This window comes from Spea bombifrons, chromosome 6, assembly GCF_027358695.1.
Source record: "Spea bombifrons isolate aSpeBom1 chromosome 6, aSpeBom1.2.pri, whole genome shotgun sequence".
NCBI classification, from domain to species: domain Eukaryota; kingdom Metazoa; phylum Chordata; class Amphibia; order Anura; family Pelobatidae; genus Spea; species Spea bombifrons.
Genome location: NC_071092.1, coordinates 8,636,045 through 8,655,325, shown reverse-complemented (window position 1 = coordinate 8,655,325; position 19,281 = coordinate 8,636,045). Strand labels below are relative to the sequence as shown.

The window sequence follows — 19,281 nt, the reverse complement described above, 5'->3', positions numbered from 1 at the left end:
ATCCCCAAAGTGATTCTGCCATCAATTCTGTGTACAGTTTTCGAGCCGTCTGTTCCATTTAAATAGAAAATAAACACACAATTTTATATACATACATATAGAAAGCATTTTTTTTTACAAACACTCTATTTTGTAGGTTTTTTTGTACATAGGATAACACAAACACAATTTGCCCCATTAGTGTGCAGATGGTACAAGGTGCCCACCTACCCATCAAGGTCCACCAGATGCATTGTAGTAATCAAGCCTTAGTTTTCCACCATGTGTCAAAAAAAAAACCCTCATAAATCATAGGTAGCATGAAATATTTACTTCTCCTAAACCAACCTAGAACTAGACACAATGCATGCATGATTTTTTCTAAAAATAATAACCCCAAATCTCCCTTCAAGACATGCCGCCAGTTCAGATTGTGTATCCTATCCCAAATGAAATACCATTGGGGTAATCGCTAAAGCCTGATCGTTTGGTCTCTTGGAGAACTTAATGGGAGACGTCTGCTCTAAAAATGATGGATTGTGGTGGGTTCTTGCTCTCTATGTTTGAACAGCTTGAAACGTTGTACCATGAAGTCTTAGTGGGGTCAGATATCTCTTGTACGTTCAACTCTAAAATACAGTTCTGCGGCACATGCTAAATAATTAGCTCCCATGAACCCAAGTACATTTTATCTTGAGTATCACCACTGAGTCTGAAAAGGTTGTCTTTTAAAAGGGTAGTCGACCATGTGGGGATATTTTCCAGACCATTGCTTCCAATGTAGCTTTCCAGACCAACCATTGCGAACAGTTCTACCCTCTTTTGTCCAGATGAAGCTGTCCTTCCTTCTCCTTGGACCAAGTAACCACCAAGATACAATGTAGCAAAGGACCCCTTCTTACCCAGCCTAGTCTGTGAAATTATGTATCAAGCACCTGCCATTTGAGGGCCTTGTCTGGGCGCCATGATTTGCTTTCAGAAGATCACATTAGACCCCGATGATGCATGTGAAATCTCATAGAGAGATCCCTGAGCCTCAAAGCTAATTGTGTGCATTTTTAGTTTCTAGTTGCGCTTTAACAGTGAATTATACAGCGTGAAAAGCGAAGATGTCCTGCAAATAACCCAGCATTTACCCTTCTCCTGTGGGATCTTGTATGTCCCCCGATGTCTATCTCGTAAGACTAGGCCAGCAGATTTCTCATCGTGGCAGATTTTGGTAAGAGGCGCTAAATAGAGGCACACATATTAATCTAGCACCTTGAAGAACCAAGGAACATCACCTGCTGCAAAACGCTACTCAATCAGAACTATCAACCTGATTTTTCAGTTCATCGTGGCACCCCACTTCCAAAATTCTTGCCTGCCCTGATTAGCTACATGCCATACATGCCAGATAGGCTATACCGTGTGTGCTGCATACAGAATCGTGTGTGTAAATATACCACATATGAAGCTAAGGTGCCTGGGTGCTACATGTGTATTTTACATTCAAATAATGGACAATAGAAACGTGTTCATTCATATAAGTCAATCAGTTTCCATACAGTGAGTGATTATACATATAGGTGGTTCTTTCTTGTTTATCTGGTATACATCTAATTTTGCTCCAAAGACGTTTCCTAGACCCCCTTGGTTTGAAATGTATGTGTTCCTACCATAATAATGACATTTTTGAATGATCCGGCCTTTGTTTGAAGGTTTTAGTAACAGCCCTTAGTGTCCAATGGCGTGTTGGTTTATTTATCTTTTCCTCTTTAATTTTTATTAAACCCCCTAACAACAGAGCCCCTAGGGAACAAGAGACAAATCCTTGTCGTGTATTAGACTGAGCTATAGACTGAGGTTGCGTGTGCATGTGGAACAGTCCATGTATTCCTCTATAGATCACAGGTGTACCCAACCCTGTTATATGTGAAGGGTGGTCTCGCCGGCTGGGAGGCTCATGCAATGGTGGGCTGCGTAATGCTCTTCTGGCTGGAACTCTTGCGGCTCAGTACGAAGGTCGAGGAGTTGCTCTTCCTGCTTGCACTCAGGTCGCTTCCCTGCTGTCTGGACTTCAGGTATCGGGCAGAACAGCACAGAAAACGCTGCAATAAGTCGTGGAAAAGGTGGCCGGTAAATAACATGTAGATCCAGGGGTTGCAGCAGCTGTTAAGGTTTCCCAAGAGCATGGCGATGACAAACATGGAGGCTGCAGCGGAGAGAGAGGAACAAGGAGAAACCACATTAGTAACTCAGCATTGTATAGCAGGCCAGGGTCAGCTGTGGGCCAGATGGTGCCTAGGGGCTCCATGATAGTTTATGAGAGTAGCAGAGAGGTTTATTCAGTTGCTGAATCACTCTCCTAATTGTGGATTACGTAGGACCGACACTGACCCTTTAACAGTTTGTCATGCGTAGCCCTGCATTATGTATAATCCAAACTCAAGAAAAGTCAGACCCTGGCACAGTTAATGCATTTTGTATTTTAAAGGATTTTGCTATTTATTGAACAAGCCCCGTATAGTGGAAAGCTGGCATTTTGGAATAGAATAGCCGCGTGGTGTTATGTTGAATACAGGCAGGTTTGCAGAGTGATTCATTCACGGAGGATGTTATATCTGCGCGTGGATTAACAGGCAGAGTATTTCATCTTTACTCAAGGATTTACAGAGCTGTGTCACAGAGATGGAGAGCGTGGTCAGACAGAGGAGGCCGCGGCCTCTTTAAGGACACGCGCCGTATTATGTCTCCGGACAGAACAAGAGAAATTATTCACTTACAGTCCAAAACCTATTCTGCATGAGTCATATTGGCTGGGAAGGAGGAATGAGAGGGGTTTATTGGGTCTGCCATGTATTTCCATGGTGACAGCATGCCATCATACCCCAAAACAGCTGCCTGGCAGCACTGAGCCGCCACGGCCCCCCGGGAGACTATGTGATCCCCTCTGTCCTGTATACGGCACGTGTATCTCTGGAAATCTGGAGATTAAGCCATTGGTGTCAACTTGAATATTTATGGAGTGCCTGTCTAGTCTGCAGAACAGCGTCTTCAAGATGGTTTTCAGGTCCAAGACATTGTACAAAACAATGAAGAATCTTACTTTACCGAGAAGTGTGGTAGATAAAAAGGGCAGCCTCCCAGCAGAAGTGGTAGAGGCTAATACAGAGAGAATTTAAACATGAATGGGACAGGCATATGGCTCCTTAATCTCAGATGAGGACAACGACTGATTAAGGTCTGAGTCTTCACATCAGGAAAATGGGCAGACGAGACGGGCCGAAGGGGTCTGATCTGCTAGATGTTTCTAATGCTTTTATAATTTAGTTTCGCGAATCCATTAATAGAGAACTCAGAGAGCCACAAATATAACTTCCACCGTGTAGATCATTGCGCTGTCTGTTCCATCGGATGCATTTAATTAACTTGCACCTTATGGTAGAAGAAGGAACTGGCACTTTCTATAATTAGGAACAGCCTTTAAAAGTATAAGCTAAGTGCCGCTGGCCAAAGCTGGGAATAAACCCAACTAAGTGCCGTGTGTGTCAGTTAAAACATGATATACAAAGAAAAATAACGATACTCGACAATGTCTTTTGATCTGAAAGCGACGTCCAGTCCAATCTGCTATCCATTACTGAGAAATGTGTTGCACGTTTATCTGGAAATGAACAATAACTTCCTTTTATAAAATTAAAGGGGACCGTGGTGTATGAGACGTGAGACTAATGGATAGAGGCATGTGTATTTAGGCCAATTATTCATGGCAGTCCCTTTCCTTCATTTGCCCATTTTCCTCATTCTATGCATTTGTTTCTACTTTACTGAGAAATTGGGATCAGCTTCCCAGCAGAAACGGTAGGGGTTAAAACAGTGAGGGAATTTAAATAGGCACGGGATAAGTATATGGTTAGCCTGAATCTAAGACGAGACTGGGTGAAATAATGGGTCAATAAACAATACTAATGGGTCAATAAATAATAATACAGTACAGGGCCTCCAACTAAAAACTAATTTGCTAACTCTGTCCCATGCATGCCACTGACCTGGTACACAGATGCCCAAGATCATGGAAGGGGTGATGAGATGCTCCGCAGAAGCACCCTGGCTGAACTTGGGGGACATTTTTTTAGGAAAACAAAATAGTCATCAAAAACCTTTTGCTACAACTGCTCCATTAAAGAAAAGTAATGTAAAAATGTGGTGCCCCCTCTTTATACCCAGAAGACATGACTTTCTGCGTAAACTCGGGGTAAGTGATAGAGCTGTCAAAAAATGTGCTTTCTCACGCTGCCGCTGCTATGAATTATTTCCCACGATACTCACCAAGCTGCTTGTCTAGACATTCAATAAGGGACTTATAGTTTACATCACCCTCATAGAGGGTTAAGATGGCTTTGAGAATTTGGAAGGGTTAAAACACGCTAATCCCTTCACGGCCTGCAGGTGGCAGCAGGCTTCTTTCTACAGGTCGGTTTTCCACGCTATTGTGCATCAGAGTGCGGGGGACTCGTTAAACCACAAACCAGAAAATATATAGTAAGGATCTGCAGGAAAATGGATGCATGATATTGGGAGGCTGAGCGCTTAGAAACCCACAATCTATTTAGATCTTAATGAGACCAAGAAAAACAAAACTGCTTCACATTATTTTTGGCTACTGGTCCAACAATTCCTACAAACAATCCTGACAGTCTACTTATAAATATAAACCATCAAGGTTCACATTCTCTAATCCTGATACAATTAGTGGCTTGGTACTTCTACCCATCTCCTGGACCAAGCATGGCTGCATTATGAGGCTTCTCACAATACAAAATAAAAGACCTCCATCTAGTCTGCCTGTTTTTTCTGCTGTAAATACATTAATACATTAATATGATAGGTAGAGAGAATCCCTTCAATCTGTGTTAACCTGGGAACCCATCGGTCCACAATCTGCATCCCTCATGTGCAGGGGCGTAACTAGAAACCACAGGGCCCTGGTGTGAAAATTTCCCCGGGGCCCCCCAACTTTACAACTTGTCAGTGCCTTCTTTGCCCCTTGCCTCCCCCCTCCTTCCAACATACACTCGGGCACACATATGCAAGCGCACTTACACATATTTCACACACTTACTCATAATCACTAACACACACATACACATTCATTCTAACACACAACCCATCTCACCCACTTACACATACATGCTTACACAAACACCTAGACATCCATGCTCACACATACACACACCTAGACATCCATGCATGCACACACTTACACATCCATGCTCACACACACACACATCCATGCTCACACATACACACACCTACACATCCATGCTTACACAAACACCTACACATCCATGTTCACACACACAATTATACAGCTTCCTGTTCGGCTGCTTACGGGACACGTGAAGCAGTGCGGTCCAGGTCGGAAGGGCCCTTTCATGACTATTTTGAGACAGGAGCAAGGGGTTGCACCGCTGCAGCCCCTGTAGTTATGCCAGCGCTCATGTCACAACCTGATAGCGGATAAAAGTTCAGTGTGACCATTAAAATCGTGATGAGGCTAGTCTGCGACAAAAGCTGCACAGAATTTTATATAACACTGGATTCGGTTTTGCCAAATGTGTAAATTGTACATAAGATGAGCCATGTCACAACCTATCCTGCATGATGCAATATTTATATTTGTCCAGTTTTAAATTAGCAATCCTGTCAATCATAGCTAACATCCATGAATAAACCACCAGCGACCTGGATCATATGGACAATCTCAACTTTTCCAGATTATTACTTTGGAGTTTAAAGAGAAACTATCATCTTCAACATTTTTAGAATAACTAAATTAAGCTCTTCTATCTGTGTAATTAATTTGGAGATGATCAGTTTAAATGTACCTTCTTCTCATTCTGCTATACAAATGTTGAATAAACCACTTTCAATGAATTAAATACAGATAATGGGGAAATAAATTATTTTATGGGGAGGACCCTGGGAACAGAAATTTAAAGGCACAGTTTACGGTTCCTGACTGTTCCAATAAAGAATAATGCACCTAAAAAGTACTCTGTGTACACTGTGTTCTTCAAAAATGGACAAAAATGAAATAAAAACTAACCGGAGGTAGAAGCTGCAGCCCTACAGCAGCCCTCCTCCACTGTAGTCCAATGATTCTTGCCCTTGATTGGTTGCTTGAAGCAGCCAATCAGTGGATGGAAGCACTTTCCCACATGTGCACAGTGTCTTAACCCTTGCAGTGGTTGCAAAGCCAGCACTGGAGTTGAGTGGCTTCTACAGAATCCCCAAAAACACGAGCAAGGGAGACACCATGAAGAGTTAAAGCATTCCTACACCTATCGTATCCATTAAAGGACATATGATGGCTGGAGCATCCCTTTAATATGGTCCCTATTATGTCATACACACAAGAAGGTCCTAATAGTATAACCTGTTGTTTCTGTAAGTCAAATTGTTACTGTAATCAGTAAAATAATATTTTGGGAATTCAGGTCAAAGGAATACTTAGTCACGAGACAGATCGTGTGGTTCCATATGTTTCTAGTATATTTATGTAGAATGTTTCAATATGAAACAGTGTTGCAGAACTTAAATTCTACTCCAATAAGAAAATCTATTGGTTCCACCTTGTCTTCTATACGTGCTGCGTTGCTCCCTAATCATTTCCTTGGCTTCAGGAACTTAGTTGTTTCCCTGATTTGTCTTGCTAGTCCCAGGAGTCAAACAAAAAACCAACCAACAATATGGAATAAAGATGATTTATCCATAAGATCAATTCGATAAGAACAGAGGTTAACAGCCGCAAAATGCACTGTGAACATATAGACAAAAGGCTGCACCTTAAGGCTAAGAAAAGGTTCCTTTCTAATCATAGAAATATCTCACTGTTCCCAGCTCCTAAAGGATGTCAGATGTGATAATCAGAACAATAACTGGAGGCGACCGGTGGCTGATAACTGAATGATAAGGACTGGCGCCACCAAAATGCTATTGCATGTATAGCTTAAATGGTCTTAAATAAACCGCTGGAGACAAGCCATGTTTAGACCTTCGTATTAAAAGTTGTCAATCAAGAGTGAAGCTAGAAACTTCATAATAATTCCTAAAACGAACCAGGCAATAAATCCCCTACCTGCTCCTTATTGAGTATTATTTGTTTAAGTTTCACACTAGAAAATAATGTTTATAAATAATGTGGATTAACGATGCTGTGACTTTCAGTGTTCAGAGTTAATTGGGAACTTTAATTATATATTATAAATAATTATATATAATTATAATATCCAGCAGTAGCTGCCGTATAAATTAATGGTGTGATTTAGCACTTTGTCCATGTTATTAAATGAAATGCAGTAATGCACTGGTATATTATTTACGTGACGTCTCTGCTTACTCTACGGTCTGATGTTACGGTTCCAGTGTGATGTAAGGGGCTGCACACGACAGGCAGGTCTCATTGAATTTATAAATCATATTTCTGCAGCCCCCCCTGTTATCCCAAGGACCCCCTGCCTGGCCAGACCTCCCACAGATATAATCCTTTGAGATATATGCAGTAAATGTATTAATAAGCATGCATGATGATAAGAGAGGAAGCCTTGATGACCCCAGTATTGACCAGGGAGGTGGAGAGGCTGCAAGTGGAGCATATGACTTTCCATTAGGATTTTTACAAAGGTCATAGTGAGACGATGACGCTGCATTAAGTGGATGAGGGCTTAATGACTTTTCTTAACCAACATTAAGGGTTAGTTTAAGGGCAGTCTGTTAGTAGGCTTTCTGCTCCACTCTGGTCAATGTCCTAGTCTTCTCCACCAGCCAGATCCGCTACAGTTAAATAAGAACTATTGTTATAAAGGTCACCACTACTTTAGGGTGTATTTTCCCCAAGGACCATGCTAACTCAAATGCACCCTTAAGGTGAAAAAAGCATCTCTTTCTTCATGACGATCACCTGTATTCGGAAAACCACTCAACAGAGTTCACCAAGACCAGTTTCATAGCAGATTTCGAATGGCTATTTGGGGTGAATTTTGCGGAATATGACCACTTAGCGTAAACTCTACTTTCAATGGGGTTAGCAAATGAGTCAGTGGTTGGTCATCTGTACCCTAAAGTTTGTCAGACATCCGCATATGCCTATTATAAGGAGTGGCAATGATAGAAAGAAGAGATCAATGTACCATGGAATCGACGATAAAAATACAGCATGACACAATCAGTATAAAATCATAGACAACCTACACATTTGTATGCGTTACAATAGGTTCCCACTGCATTGCCGTACTCCTTTCACTATCGCCATTAAGCGCAGATTTGCCAGTAAAGAGATGCAGCTGCAGCCTAATATCTGCAGAACAACGTGCCAGCATGCAGATTGCTCGCAAAGTGACAGCATCTGAAGAGGATGATCTTCTCTTCCCCTCTAGGTGGGCAGCAGATGTCACCCACAGAGGTTCCCCAATCACGTTTGTCCTCATTACCCATGCTGGCTACCACTAAAGCTATCGATCTGATGGCACAGAGCTGGCTGAAAACACTGATCATCCACGGGAAATAACAATCGCCGGCGAGTAAAATGCATTTGTATGCAACGCACCGTGAGCAGGACCTACCGTGACCTTGGTTTGAGACTGAGCAGAAACGCAGAAGATTGCATACACAACAAGACCATCCCGAAATACTAAATGAGCCATGATTACAAATACAATCCTTCACACTTAGGAGTGAGAAAGGATGCTTGGGATAAATAATTGCCTTATTCTATAGAAGGAGTATAATAATCTAGAGACCAATCAATTATTTGACAATAATGGTCCTGAAATCAAAATTATGTTTGGGATTCCGATTCGAAATAATTGAGGGGCGTTTGTTCAGATCAACACAAAACGTTTAGCCCATGAATGAATACAGCAGCATTCAGAAGGAAATCCAGAAGAAAGAAATTCCCCATTACAATTTTAATGTCCCTGTTATAAAAAGGGGTCTATTGGCATACAGTTGGTTGTCAATCATGCCTTCCTTTTTACAGTCCCCAACGTGACATGTTTCGTCCTCAACCTATGGCCAAGACCTTCAATACCTATCCAGGGGGGAAGAGAAGGACAACATTTAATGATGAAGCAGTTAGGTAAGTAGTGACCAACTAGTATTTTAAGGGCTTCTCCATGGCTTTTATGACAAATCAATATGTCAGCTGGCAGCATGTACGATTTATGACCACTGCGGGGAAAAAATTGGACAAGACCATGGATGATAATAGTTTCAATGCTGCCTTGTAAAATAACTTTCAACACTACCTTCTCTCTTCTCATATGCATCAATTAGAATAAAGAGCTCACAAATGCCAGCTCTCCAAAGAACATCCAGGACAAGCTCTAACTTGGCGGGAAATGGTAAGACCCTTGGAAAGAAGGAGGGATTTCTGTTTACATTTACTCGTTAGTTCATAGATATAACGGACACCAGATAATATCTCTGACTGTAAGAGAACGATGTATAAAAGCTGCAGTAAAAAGCCAAGACTTTGGCCACTGTGCCAAATGGTAGATGCCAAGGGACCACTGACCAGGGTCAAATGCTGCTCCTCCACCTGGAGATTAAACACACTGACCCAAAAACCTTGTCATCAAGCCTGATTTCCAGAGCCTCCGTGTGAAATTCCATCTCCTCAACTCAATATTTAGTGAATTCATGCCTGGGGTCTCAGTTACAAAGATGTTTCCTCTCCATCCAATAGATTTAGGAATTCCATGAAATTCTAAATTAATTTGTTTTTTTGGTATTGCTATTAACGCCCTTGTTCTTATTAAATATTTTGCATATTGACACAATGGGGTTGTCAGCAAAGTGATGCTATCACCATAGCAACCAATGGTATTTGTCTGATGATTGCGCCAATTAAACCATATGCAACATTTCCCGGGTGTAAACTTCAACATTTAGTTGGCAGGAAACTCCTGCTGATGATTGTTCCACATATAGAAAGTCGCTTCCCATCCCTCTTGCTGAATAGTAAGCCCGTGGACCCTTTGCAGCTGTTTGTAAAATCATTATTTGGAGACATTGGCACTTTTAACGCAGCGCAAAAGTATTTTAATTGAAAGCTGCTGATGGATTGCACAATGTGGTGGTTTGATCTGGATGGAAAGCAAAGAGCCGACCTATTAGGGAAATGTTATTTTTGGGAGGTGCACACAAGGCCAGTGAGTGGGGAGAAGTTATTCCTCACACTGATGTATTTGAGCTGAGCAAGTCTCGGACGGGGATGATCAATAACTCTGTTCATGACTTTGTGAAAGAAGCACTTCTGTTTTGGGAGTCCTGGCTGTGACTTTACACATCCCAAATAATGCAGGGTTCCCAATGACATGGGTTGACTCAGAGTTTTTTCCATATAGATTTTACATGTTGAAGGCCACTAGTTGTGGCGGGGATCCGTTCTAGGATGGGGAGTCCCTCTTTGGGGCATAAATCCCTCTCTTTTCCGCCATGTATTACTCTTAGAACTTTTACATGAATTAATTAGTGTCCCTTTAACTTGGACATGCCGCTTTTCTGCCTTCCCTATAAGCATACTTGTGAAGTGCCGCTTCTCTGGTTCTCCGGGTCACAGGAGCGAGGTCTTGCGAGGCCCCACTTCTCGCCTAGTCCATTGACGTCGACTGTAACGCTGACTGACGTCGGCAGTCCTGGCCGCATCCAGCATGGGTAAGCTCCGGGTAGTCGAGCCCAAAAGTTCCCAGGTATGCATATAAGGAACAGGAGAGGGAGACCCCAGGTGTGCACATATACAATTCATGTGTTACTGACCTTCGCTGGCCTGCAGTAAGTGGGATGTATAAACGAGTAACTGGTTCCATCTGTGACTTTACACAGCCCACATAATGCAAGGGGCAGCACTTTGTCGGTCAGGAATCTGTACAATGTATATGTGTAGCGCTCCACTGGTTGCTATGGTGATAAACCCATTTTTTTGAAACTTTTTAGATTGGCTAATCAGTCCCTAAAATACGGTGCAGCCGGTGAAGTTGAGGCTCATTCATTTTAAAAATCTTTACGCTATCAGTGTTTCATTTTACTCTAAAATTTCAGTGTCAGCCACCCCCAGGTGCTCGTCAAATAAGATGTATTAATTCTCTAAGATGTGCCAATAATATATTCTGCTTGTAATAAAGATTAGCCAACACCTCATTAAATGGCAGAAGAGCTTTGTACTGTTCACTCAGAAGTTCCTTTCATTAACAATGACTCCAGGGGTAAACCACTCAACGCGTGGACGCCTTACACGCCAGGATTTCTTAATTTCCCTGCCTGATCACAGGTAGGCTGATGACTGTCTGGGTATGTTGGTGGGTGGGTTATGTGGATGGGTAGGTATCTGGGTTATGTTGGTTGGTTGGTTGGTGGGTGGGTGGTATTTGTGGGTTATGTGGGTGGGTGTCTGGGTTTGTTGGTGGGTTATGTGGATGTGTAGGTATCTGGGTTATGTTGGTTGGTGGGTTTGTGGGTTATGTGAGTGGTTTGTGGGTTATGTGGATGGGTAGGTATCTGGGTTATGTTGGTTGGTTGGTTGGTGGGTGGGTGGTATTTGTGGGTTATGTGGGTGGGTGTCTGGGTTTGTTGGTGGGTGGGTTATGTGGATGGGTGAGTGTCTGGGTGAGTGTCTGGGTATGGTGGTGGGTGGGTTATGTGAGTGGTTTGTGGGTTATGTGGATGGGTAGGTATCTGGGTTATGTTGGTTGGTTGGTGGGTGGGTGGTATTTGTGGGTTATGTGGGTGGGTGTCTGGGTTTGTTGGTGGGTGGGTTATGTGGATGGGTGGGTGTCCGGGTATGGTGGTGGGTGGGTTATGTGGGTAGGTATCTGGGGGATGTTGGTTGGTGGGTGGATTTGTGGGTTGTGTATGGGTGTCTGGGTTATGTTGGTGGGTGGGTGTCAGGGTGATATGGGGGGGTGTCTGGTTTATGTGTGTTGGGGGGTTGTGTGTTTTTTGGGGTATGCCTGCCCCCTCCTGAGGTGTGGCTCTGGATCTGCCCCTAGCTGATCGCTCATTAGTGATAGTATGTGAGATGAAGGCAAAAATGCCAGATATTTAGGGAATGTGATCTGTGTTTCACATCTGATGGGGCATCAAAAAAAACTTTGCAAATTGTGTATACAAAACACACAACACAGTGATGTCAGATAAGGATCGCACATGATGCCAGCAAAAGCATGTTCGACTGAAAGTAAAATGTTTTAGTTATAAACATATTTCCTGCTGTTTCTACGCAAAATATTGGGGCTTTTAGGGCTGTAGAACCCTGTGCACAGCTGTTTTGGGGTTTTGCGCAAGGTGAGTATGGTGTTAGAGTGAGCGAGTGTGTCGTTATTAGTAAACTTTGCGTGTTAGTGTGTGTGTTATTGGTGGGGCTGATTAAATCCCACACCCAAGGGCCAGCGATGCTAGTCTCACCCCTGCATAGAGGGACTGGTCCTAATGAAAAGGGACATTTGGGAGGTCTGTGTCCATGAATACATATAACTGTACATGTAGTATGTCGAATAAATGTTAAGTTAGGACCGGTTAAAATGCCCGATGACATTGTTCTGGTTGCAGTAGGAACCTGGTCACCCTGCCTTAGGCTTTACCTGAAGTCTGTGAATCACTTACTGTGTCCCGACTGAAAGTGGGAAGTATTTTCAAATCAAACAAGCAGATTGTCCCGCTTATTGTATTATAAAGTGAGTGGTAATCAGAGTGTTTTTCTTAAAATGCAGGCAAACCGGTGTAATCAGCAGAGCTTAGAAGAACTCGAGAAAATCTTGCTTTTGAGAAATGCTTCTCATGAGGATAATTTTGATAAATACAACCTTTTATGTTCCCCCTTATCTCATGGGAGTGGAATCTGTCCAATAGATCAGCTTGGCTACTATCCAGCACATGATTAACGCTTTTTAAATGTTTGGACGTTGTGGCTTGAGTAGAAAACCAAACGCTTCCCTTATATCCAAAGTATTCAGCGGAACAGTGGAAATATTTCAATCCTCAACTCTAAAACTCCAAATTTTAGTCTCTTTTGAAATAAAGGGGTATCCCAGTGTCCCAGGCTGCCCTCACACTATGAGTGGATCTGAGAAATGCATTTTGGGGGAGTTCTGGAGAATCCCTTGAAATTGCAAGTTGCATATTTTAACGGAATCACTCGGCTATCGCATGTTAAACTACACTCGATCTTCGGCTTTTATTGAAGTGCCATTTATATACCCGCTTTAAATTCTTTCCAAGCGACTCAATGCTGCGCACACGTGGCTAGCCTGTGGCAAGCCGACCCTGGAAATTGTTTGAAAATGTTGACAAGAACGCTTTCATCACAAGTAGCAGATTCCAGGTCGGAGAAGCTGTTTCTATAAACTGAAACCGGCTCAGTAATGGACCAATATCATACCAAAACCTGCCTTTCCAGACACACTTCTCTAATAAATAATGTATTGGAGAACCACGTTTGGGTGCAAACAGATCAAAGAGACCTTGTCATATCCACAGAGCCGTCAACTTTTACAGAAATACTACAAATTCCACTGGAACTGTCTGAAATATTCTGTCTCGACTAAATTGAACTCGCTTTTCAGACAGCTGGCTTACCACACTTCCGCCGTTTACCTGGGCAGGTAAATGAAATCATTTGAGGTTTATTCCGAGGCTAATTTTACCGATTTAATTTTATTTAAGGTGCCATGCTGTCAAGAATCAGCCCGCAAGTTCAACACCTGCTTTGATCTCTGCATAGATTTTCACCCCTTAAGAGGGTAAAAAATAAAACCACTTCTGCCTTCTCAGTCATAAGCAATAGCTGAAGATGTTTTGTTGATTTTCCTGGCGTTCTGGAGATGAAGCTGCCGTTTTGAAGTAGTCTTAATTATGTGCAAATGAAATGAATTTTCCATCAGTTTTTCAATAGATGAGGGTGCATAGAGGGTTGAGTCGGATGAAGGAAGGAACGTTTTAACTAGAGAAGGGAGAAGTGTAGCTATGGGGGATGGAAAGTTTGGCTGCCTCATTATCTCCCCCATAATGGAACATTTTTTGTTTTATAGAATCTATTTAATAAAAACTGATCATCTCTACCAAACCTACTAAACAACCTCTCCAGATGCTGGTGGAAACCATAGTAGCTGGAGTGCCAGGGGTTGTCTATCTTTGGTGGCCAGCAGGAGACCAGCAAAGACTGGACAGGAAAGCGTCTCAACTTCTATAATCATAAGGCGGTCTGTGCTCATCAAAACTCCTGCCGGAAATTATGAAAGCTATAACAACTGCCATAAAGCTACCTTTTGGCAATCGATTATTGTCAATATGACACATTTATTGGTCTGTTAAAAATGTGTTTGTTCTGTTGAGGAAATGATGATGTTGACATGTTTCTGCAGGCCAACACAACCCACCATCACAGATATAAGTGAGTCTGTAACATCATGATCCATATCTATGCAATGAAATAAGAATCTCTGAGCTGGGAGCCCCCAAGTCTAGGCTCATACTGATTATGCAGCGCGACGTTCTTGAAAATGTTTAAAAATAGCATGTTTCAGCATACAAAACTTATGAACTGAGTTAGCCGGTACCCCTTCATGCTTTAGATGCATGTATACTGTATGTTGCTGGGATTTTAAGTGGTATATAAATTAAACATTGTGTTGTGTGCAATTGCATTAAATTATCTTGTTTTTCGGTACTAAGGCGCATCCCTTGGAATGATCACGCTGGGACCCTGATTCATAAAATCTCCAAATTTGTATATCTTATTTTGCAATATTACAATACAATGTTTATCCTCACACATTCCAGCCATAGAGTGTTACTGCAGCGATTTGGCATTGCTAGGAATCATGCACCAATCCTATTTACACACAACAGACAAGAATGTTTTTGGGTTTTTTTGCTGCAGAAAAAAATAATGTAATAAAATGTATCAAAACCTGGAGCTACAGAGAAAAACAAGCTAGCCACACAACTTCGTTAAAGGGGTCGCAGGGGACTTATTGGTGAGAAACATTTTTTACAGGAGCTGTTCCTTAGGAAGGTGTTCACAAAAATGAACAATATTAATCCGAAGGAAGAAGAACTGTAGTGGAGCTCTCAAAAAAAAGAGATTGTGGCTTTATTATGGCTGGTGAGGTGTAAGACTGGGCATGAACAACTTCTCAGGTAGAGGGTCTTCAACGGTGACTTGAATGCTCAAGGAACCACGTTATGGACCAATCCACTAGTTAGGACATCACAATGTCTCCATGATAAGGAACTTCTGGTATCTCCAGCTTTATCTAAATGTATGAAGATGTTGGTTGTTTAGATTTGTGTTGATTGCGCTACTGGAGAATCCATCAGATTAATTTATTGTACAGGATTTTTATGGACTTTCTGTCAAGTCATCTCCCTAGGCGTAGACTCTTAGAGCTTCAAACCTAATAACCCTTCTATCCTCAGAACTTTGGGAAAAACTGTACACACAAAATGTAAGTTTTATTTTGCAGGTCAGAGTATCACATTGGTTTCTAGGGTCATTGTTACACAATTATCACAGAATTTCCTCTTATATATATATATATATATATATATATATATATATATATATATATATATATATATATACACTTTAATCTTGACAAGAACTTGGCTGCCCTCAACAGGTTTGGGGGCAATTGAATAATAGTTAATATTGAATAATCAAACAATATTTCCAAATATAATATAATGTAAGGTTCTAGTAAATAATGTTTGTTAATTTGTGAGACAACATTCCGTGTGTTTATTTGTAGTAATTTACTACACCAAGCAAGCCTAGAGACACAAAACCGGTAATGCAAGGGATTTGGGGTAGATCTATGCCAAACAGCTTAAAGATCACCTCTTTTGTACTAATCTGTAATATGTAGAATTTTCAATAAATGCCTTTTTGACCTGAGAAAACCATTTTTGCCATATTGATTTACTGCTCAATTATTATTATTATTATAATTGTTTTATTATTTTATTTTTTAAGTGCCAACAAATTATGTAGGGCTGTACAGCATCTAGTAATGTTTGAGAACAGGTGTTTGTGCATTTTGTGTTATAAACAGAGCTATTTGATCATTAATAATAGATATACCGACCCATCATTAACTTGAACAGAAATAAGATCTAGAGCATCCTACCTTCTTTTGGAGCTTCAGGATCCCATACCGACCACATCTGGGCAAAGAAGAAAGGGGTCCAGCAGATGATGTAGGCTAAGACTATGATGAAGGTCATTTTGACTGTCCGGATCTTGGCCTTGGAGATAAGCCTGACACTACTCACTCTTGAGATTGTAGCCCTCCGGCTTGAGCTCAGCCTGACGTTGCTTTCACAAACGGTCTTCAAGCGGATATTCTGCCAAATCTTGAAGCTGATGAGCCCATAGCAAATGCTGAGGATTATGACAGGGATGATGTACACAGATAGTGTTATCCATGTGATGTAGGCTTTGGGTCCCCAGGGCATGATAAAATCCGATTTGCAGTCATAAACCCCGTTACCAACGTCCTGTAGGGAAAAGATGAAGGTCTGGGGTATGCTGAGCAGAAAGCTGACAACCCAAGTTAGAACCACATAGACACAGTCAGCTCTCCTGTGCAAAGATCTCAAAGGTTGGCAGATGGCAAGGCACCTGTCCAGGGACATCAGCAGGAGCATGTAGGTGGAAGCAAACATTCCCACCACTTGCAGGTAGGTGACCAATCTGCAGAGGAAGTCAGGGGCATAGAACCTGAAGGTGATGTCCCATATGAGCTGGGGCAACACTTGGAATAAAGCGACCACCAAGTCAGCAATGCTTAGGTGCTTCATGAAGAAGTACATGCGGGAGTGTTTGTGTCTGTTGATGTGGATCCCGATTAGGACACAGATATTGCCAACTAGAGCCAGGAACAGGATCAGAGCCAACACTGCCACCTCCACCTTGGCCACATCTTCATTCCTCTTCAGAGGGTCCCTGCTGGAGGTGTTATCTTGAGTCCTGTTGTCCTGGCTAAAGTTGCCCCATGGTGAGTTGACCTCCGCACTAGAACAGTTAAGGCACAGGTCCTCCATGTCCAGTTGATTAGAGGCTGAAGACCAGGTGTTTACTTATCAGGCTTGTGTATCATCCCATACAGTAAAACATCTCCCCCTCTACACCCACCTACCCCTGGGCAGAGGGTTAAGTTGTGGGTATTGCTCTTGGTGCTTACGCCTAATATCCCTTGACAAGCTCTACTCCCTTCAAGAGGCAGAGGTGGTATTTTTCAGCCCCTCCCTCCTCTTCGGGATTTCGGACCCCCTCCTTAAATTAATGAAATATGGTTGGGGGGGGGGAGTGTATTAATGTCCATTCATCTTTAGAAGCGCAATTACCTGTTAGCAGTCCAGGGAAACATATGCGTCAATTGCACTCTTTTTCTTCTGTAGGAAGCCTGATGAAAATCCAACGTCCAGGAGCATATTTTAAACCCTTTCAGCCAATGCCAGGACCATTAACCCCTTCTTTACCTCTCTTCACTTTGTCCCCTTGTAGGTCCTAAAGATTGTACCCTCACAAGCTGCTGTATCCCTCTTATTACCTTGTCCAGAACTGAAGGTAGTCTACCCACACGACCAGTACCCAGTACAGCGCACTCTCCTCCTCCTCCCAAGCCCCAGTTTGGAGAGAGATTCTCACCTCTGTGAGATGTTTGAGTAGATCCCTCCCTCCAAATGCCTGGCTCCATTCATGCCCAGTATGAGTCTGCTGTTATGAGGAGCCTCTTGCCTGGCAGCATCCTCTCTGCTCCACGCTTTGCTTGTAGACTGGGAGAAAGTGGAGCCAGCAGCAGTCATAGAGAAGCCACATAGGAATTAATATATACATCGGGCAGGAGGTGAGAAGATCAGCGGCAGTAATTACATGATGGCCACTAGATGGCGCCTCAGGACACGATTTTTCCGCAGCTTTTTGCAGTCGGGTCGGGGTGAATCGCTGCAGCTGACTGTCAGTATGGTGCTGATGCATACACTAGGTAGGTTTACTGTCACACTATGACAACAGACACTTGGGGAGGGGTATTTACACATGTCAGACAGCTCCCTCCCCCAAAATGTGATTTGTTAGTCAAAATGCCATTGGAAACATATTTGTAAGCTTTGATTCATAAATTCACTTATGATAGATGAAGTGGGTTTTTCCCCAATGACCCCTCAGCTTTTGCGCTTTAGCCATAATTCATTCACTTTTTCACCTGCCCCCAATCCCCAAGTGTCATCTGTGGAAGTGTTTTGCCATGTGTAGTGTTGATTTATGTACTATAGTTTGTGCCAGTGTGTCAGTATAGTGCCACACATGTGTGACTGATGTCTTAGGTGTACAGTTTTTATTATTGACTGTACATGCACAGTACTATACAAACACTTAATGTAAAACTCAAAATAGACATGTTAATGTTTTTTTGTTATTATAGTTTAACAAAAGCCAAAATGAGTTAACAAAAGAAAATCAAACCTGCTTGCCTCCAAAACAGCAGAAATCTTTCTAGGTCCGCTCACACAAATGCAGGTATTTTTTAGGATATAGTTAGGTGTATGATTAAACAATTATGCCAAATAGGTGCCAATGACCATCAATGTAATATGTAGGTTGAAACACAATCATTAACAGAAACAGAAACAGCTGTGTAGGAGGAATACCGTATTGGCTCGAATATAGGCCGCACTTTTTTCCCCCACTTTAAGTTTTTAAAGTGGGGGTGCGGCCTATATTCAGGGTCTAGCGCCCGCAGGCAGCGGGGTTAGGATACAGATCCGTATCCTACTCCCCGATACGCTCAGACAGCCTCCCCTGCCAGCACTTCCCACGGGGGGGGGTGCCGGCACGGGAGGGTGTCTAAGCGTTTTACCTCTGCCCACCCCCGACTTACCGGAGCAGACTCCCGGGTGTCTTGCGGGGCCCGCGGGAGACATCTACGCAATACGCGTATGCAACTTCCGGTACCGGTACCGGAAGTTGCATACGCGTATTGCATAGATGTCCCTCGCCGGCCCCGCAAGACACCCGGGAGTCTGCTCCGGTAAGTTGAGGAGGGGGGGCAGAGGAGGATAGTGGCAGCATATCTCGGGGGGGGGGACAGTGGTATCATATCGGGGGGGGACAGTGGTATCATATCGGGGGGGGACAGTGGTAGCATATTGGGGGGGGGACAGTGGTAGCATATCGCGGGGGGGGCAGTGGTAGCATATCGGGGGGGGAGGACAGTGGTAGCATATCTCGGGGAGGGAGGACAGTGGCAGCATGTTTTT

At 42.8% G+C, this 19,281-nt stretch overlaps 1 protein-coding gene across 1 annotated transcript; it reads right to left on the bottom strand.

The window, feature by feature from the left end:
• Positions 1-1,551: 1,551 nt before the first annotated feature.
• Positions 1,552-17,986, bottom strand: OXTR (oxytocin receptor). The gene is made up of 2 exons (XM_053469331.1): positions 16,149-17,986; positions 1,552-2,173 (listed from the first exon to the last, which is right to left on the bottom strand). The coding sequence occupies exons 1-2, from the start codon at positions 17,062-17,064 to the stop codon at positions 1,923-1,925; spliced, it is 1,167 nt and encodes a 388-aa protein (XP_053325306.1). The 5' UTR covers positions 17,065-17,986; the 3' UTR covers positions 1,552-1,922.
• Between the last annotated feature and the right edge of the window lie 1,295 nt (positions 17,987-19,281).